General features: G+C 46.3%; 1 protein-coding gene across 1 annotated transcript; it reads right to left on the bottom strand.

The window, feature by feature from the left end:
- Positions 1-1449: 1449 nt before the first annotated feature.
- Positions 1450-2685, bottom strand: H310_14879 (hypothetical protein; the record flags this gene model as incomplete). The annotated part of the gene is made up of 1 exon (XM_008882842.1): positions 1450-2685. The coding sequence occupies one exon, from the start codon at positions 2683-2685 to the stop codon at positions 1450-1452; it is 1236 nt and encodes a 411-aa protein (XP_008881064.1).
- Between the last annotated feature and the right edge of the window lie 2727 nt (positions 2686-5412).

Genomic DNA, 5412 nt, shown 5'->3' with positions numbered 1-5412 from the left:
CGTAGGGATTTCGTCGGCAGCGGGCCTTTCGTGTCGGCGTGCCAGCACTCCCCTGGCCATAATGACCGGGTTTGTGTCTTCGGGGCACTCACACGGTGCATCTTGGACCGAGGGCAGTCCATGCACGGTCGCGGTGAGGTCTGCAGTCCCGGAGGGATCCCAAGTCCTGCTTTGGCGCAGGCGCGCAAGGCGTCGGCGGGCAAGTGTCCGATTCGGTTGTGCCAGAGGGTGGTGGCGTCGGTGATGGCGACGTTGACGCGATCCGTCGAGCATGTGCCGTCCAAGACGTACAGTCGTTGGTCGGGTGATAGGTAAGCGGTGGCAACTTTAGCTCGGTCGCTGAAGGAGTACACGTGTCGCTTTTGAACCGGACACTCACGTCTGGGTCTGCCTTCATTAGCGCTGGGACGGATAGCAGAGTCATTGGCATCCCTTCGATCAAGAACACGTCGGTCATGGTAATGTCCTTTCCGCACGATGTCTTGATGTTGAGCTTTCCCGTCGTTTTAGCGACGGTGCTCCGGCCGTTTTTGACTTATTTTTAACTTATTTTTATTATGTTTTTATTTTTATGTTATTTAAATGTATTCAAATATATATAATTGGTCATCAAGATGGCTTTTTTCAACAAATCATAAAGATATTGGAACTTTATATTTAATTTTTGGTGCTTTTTCAGAAGTAGTAGGTACAACTTTATCAGTATTAATTCGTATGGAATTAGCTCAACCGGGTAAATTTTATATTGTATTTTAAAATAACAACTTTAGAATAATTTAAAATATTACTTAAATTCTATAATATATTTTTTAAACTATATATTCTATATTGTTTATTGAAATAAAAAATACTTTTTCTTGAAAAATCAAAAATTAAATAATTGGTTTTCTTTATAATCTATTATTTTTAAAATTGTACTATTATAATTTTTAAATAAATTTTTTTGTATTTTCTTCTTAAAAAGGATTTTGTATCAAATTATATGTATGTTTTTATATAAATAATATGATTATACTTCTTATATTAAACAAAAAAATTATAATAAGAATGAATTCTACTTAATTTTTATATTTTTTATTTATAGACATGTTATTAAAATATATTATATATATAATTAAAATATTAATTATAAATATAATATAAATAAAGTTAATATCAGAGCTCTTCCAGCCACAGGTTCCCCTACGACTACCTTGTTACGACTTCATCATAGTTACTAAATCCTTCTTAGTAAAAAAAATATTCTTATTTCTATATAATAGATATCAAATATTTTCTTTAAAAAAAAATACAAATTTTTTATGTTAAAATGAATTAATTTCCATGATGTGACGGGCGGTGTGTACAAAGTCTAGTAACATATTCACCGCAACATGCTGTTTTGCGATTACTAGCGATTCCAACTTTATATGGGCGAGTTGCAGCCCATAATCCGAACTAAGATAAATTTTAAAGATTTGCTCCAATTTTTTTATAATTATTGCCTCTCATTGTATTTATCATTGTAGCACGTGTGTAGCCCAATCCATAAGGGCCATGAATGGCGACGACCACTCGTCGATCACAGGTTGACGTGTCAAAGAGGTGATGTGCGGCGCCGGTCATGTGCGCTGATGCGCCGGAGTCCACAACGATGTGATGTCTGAGGCCGTTGGCGTGCAAGGCGATCGCGGAGTTGGCTGCGAAGTCGATTGCAGCGTTACTCCCTTCGACGTCCATGTTGGACGTGATGCGATCGTGGATGATCGCCACAAGAGATCGGTTACGTCTCACGCTGATCTGGTAAGCCTCTGCCCAGGGGAATCCGTTGACGCTGATCGGGAACGAGATGTAGTCCATCGGCGACGACCATGGACGGTAATGTGGCCCTTCCTCGGCGATTTCCGTGTTGAGATCGACACGTCGAAACGCTCTCACGTCGTATTGTATGATTAGGAACGGGTGCGTCATCCATGGTGGCGTGTTTGGGTCGTTGAGAACGAGGAATTGACCGAGTCGCGCGACTTCCGGGCCGTGGTGGCTGTTGTACAGCACGCTGATGCGTTCCCAGTGGAGCAATACGTCACGGGTGGGGCGTGTCTCCCAACTCCAGGTAGGATCCTCGAACAATGGTTCGGCTTCTTGGGGTTCTTCCATCTTAGGGGCGGCTTCCATTGCCGAGAACATGTAGGCAGCGTTGGACGTCGAGTCGTGCTGTCGGTCTTGGTTGCCGCGGGCGTTCCGATCATGTCCGTTTCCGGTGGTGGCACTCTCATCGTGGGCTTTCTTGCGGCAGTCCTGTTGCCAGTGGCCTTCATTGCCACAGTAGTGGTACTTGCCTGGTTTCGTGGGCGCAGACTCCGTGTTGCGACCTCTGCCGCGTCCACGACCACCGTTGCCACGACCGCCGCCGTCGGCAGTCAGTGCTCGGTCTTTGTTCGGGTAGCCGTTGGGTGCCTTCAAGGCTCCACCCTTCACGGCGGCTTTCCATTCGGCCTTCAGTTCCGTCTTCACCGTCGACATTCTCGCTTCAGTGGCTCCGTTGAGCAGACGGTCGACCAAGTGGCGGAATTCCCAAGGCATCAAGGTAAGCAGCTTGACGACTTGGTTCAGGTTGGTCTCGTTTAGGCGAGTCGTGAGTTGGTCGAAGCGGTGGATGAAGTCCGGTTGCGCTCTTGGCGCGGGTACCAGGTAAGCTTCGCCCATTCTTTGTTCACTTCGATCCGATCGATCTTGGTGGTTGGCTCGTGGTGCGTCTTGAGCGCGTCGTAGGCCAGCGACACTTCGTAAATGTCTTGCACATGGCGGTATTAGCTTGGGTCGAGTGTCTCGATTAAGATCCCTATGGCTTTTTGTTTTTGGTCCGTCGTGGTCGTAGTCGGGTTGGTGATGGTCCCCAAGAGCTCTTTGCTCATCAGGAGTCCTTGGAAATAAGTCTTCGAACTCCTGTAGTTTTGCTCCGTCAATTTGACGGCAGGTACGATTGATGCCATACTTCCTCCTTGTTGCTGTTGTTTGGGCTCATAACCTGTAGAATCGATGCGGTATCAGGACGGTCGAGGAACAGCGGCGAGCGTTTGCAGGCGACTTAGATCCAACGAGGCAAATCGAAAAGTGATTAGGACATTATGTTGCTAAGATGATCTTTTTACTTTGTGTCTTCCTACGTCTCTTGAGTTCATGCATACGTGGATCCTGTTGACATATCCCTTGACTTGTCCGACGTCTCTCCGGCATTCAGGGTTCCGGTTCGGCCAATCACATGTGGGTCGTTGGTGATGTCACATTGCCGAATCTTCAATAGATCCGATCAAAACTGTGGCACTGCATTGCATTGCTTGAGCGCATTATGCATTTTGAAGGAAAATGGAGTTGACTAAGAACGCGGCCCCTACAAATGTGACGGCGCGAAATAAGTGCCGTTAACGATTCAATGATGTACCTGAAGCGAGCGCCGCGCCGATGCAGCTGTGCCTTCGACCTTGTGGTACGAGAGGTTCACATTGACACCACGCCCATGGTATCAAAGATGCGGCCTTTCCAGGCAACAGCGTTCGGACATGAAGCTACTCGTCGAGTTCATGCGACTATTCATCGTCAGCGACTACCTCTTGAACGAAAGAGCTGACGACTACGCTCATTCGTAGTAAATACGTTTGAAAAGAATTGCTTGGAGGTTACCTTTGGTGAAGTGGAGATTCAATGTGCATCATGAGGAACCAACGCTGGCCTTTCGCTACCAACAAGGTAGCGAGAGACTTCCTGTCAATTTCATTCTAATCGAGCCCCCTTGGAGACTAGAAATTGCTTTTTTGCTCTCACGAAGGTAGTTAATCACTGCTCGCAACACAACACTTGAAATGACATGATTCTGTAGATAATACTCGATTCTTCGCTCTCCAGCAACTCTAGCCGGAGCCTCTCCATGGTTATCGTTCGTGCTTGATGAGCTGATTGCATTTCGCTAACTGAGACGTTAGGTCATGACGGACCAAACTAGTACAAAGAAATTCGTATCATGAAGTTCTGGAACTTGTCCGCCGTTGCTACAAAAATGACGAATCTAACGAAGGCACAACACGAACAGAATTGCCTGATACGGACAGTTAGAACGCACGATGTCAGTTACGCACCTATGGTGCGTAGATGGGTGGGTAGATTACGGCAGACACGGCGGACGAACAGCGTTCGAGCGTTGGCGTCGGGAGGCCCAGGCATAATGCATGCAACGACAGCTCCACCGACGGGTAACGGAAGTCACGTTGGCTTGGAACTCGGCGAATTATCACGTTAGCGCATTGGAGACGGCGTAGTGGCAGATCCCGGAAAAATTTAAGAATGATCGTTGAACTCATTTACGAACATCATAGGATTCATTGAGAGGTTGAAAGGATATTGTTCTAGATTTGCAGGAAAATCTTTGATAGGTGTTGGTAATTAAGAATACCATTAGCCATTACGAAACGTTGTCGCTGCTTTAATCACGAAACCTAACTCCTTCTGCTGAGAACGGCACCTCATTTTTCAATTTGTTGTGTTGTGCACACTTCGAATTTTTCAAAGCGAACAGCTTAACTTCGATTCTCCTGTTCTTGGCCCACAGGCCATTACAGTCGGCGACGGAATTTAAGGGGCACTTACTACATCGATTATTCTGAAATACACAGAATGATTGGCTGCTGAGCTTCGAAATTCGTAGGATTTTACGGCCAACCACTTTCAAGACTCTCACATTTCAGCAGTTTCAAATATCGACACATTCATATTGATTGGTACAATGCACCACTTACGAAGATAAGGATTGACGCGATAGCGCAGTGGTAAAACACGTTGTGTGTCTTGAGTGAGCTCCGGGTTCGAGTCCCGGGCGCTTCGACCTTTTTCACTGAAAATTACAAAAGGAATACATTTATTGTGGAATTGCCTCTGAGAAGCTCCATCTAACTTCTTCCGGCGTGATCATCGCCCAAGCCTTAATTGCTCGGTGAATCATAACAAGCCGCTTCTCCTGGGCTGAGACACTAATGAAATCTACGTCTTCCTCACTATCACTACCCTCAATAAAGTCTTCCTCCAACCATAAGTTCCGCAGGTGCCACTTGAAAGGTGCCATAATTCCAACGTCCAATGGCTGGACCACACTTGATGCGTTCGGAGGGATCGGAGCCACGATGCATCCACACTCTTCGCTCGCAATCTTCATGCCTTCATCGCTGACACGAGAGTCGAAATTGTCGAGTAGTAGTACCGAGGGTTCTTCGAGCCGAGGTCTCAGTAAGTGCCGCAAATAAAACGCCCAGATCCTGGCATCCATCCAAGCACTTTCTTGAACAGCACAGTAATGGCCGATCGGATACGTGTCGAACTCGTCGGATTCAATGCGGCCGCCAGGTTCCCCTCGCACGATGAAAAGGATGGGAAGCTTGTCGCCAT

Source organism: Aphanomyces invadans (genome assembly GCF_000520115.1).
Source record: "Aphanomyces invadans strain NJM9701 unplaced genomic scaffold supercont1.99, whole genome shotgun sequence".
NCBI classification, from domain to species: Eukaryota; Oomycota; class Saprolegniomycetes; order Saprolegniales; family Verrucalvaceae; genus Aphanomyces; species Aphanomyces invadans.
This window is presented reverse-complemented; position numbering and strand designations above follow the sequence as displayed.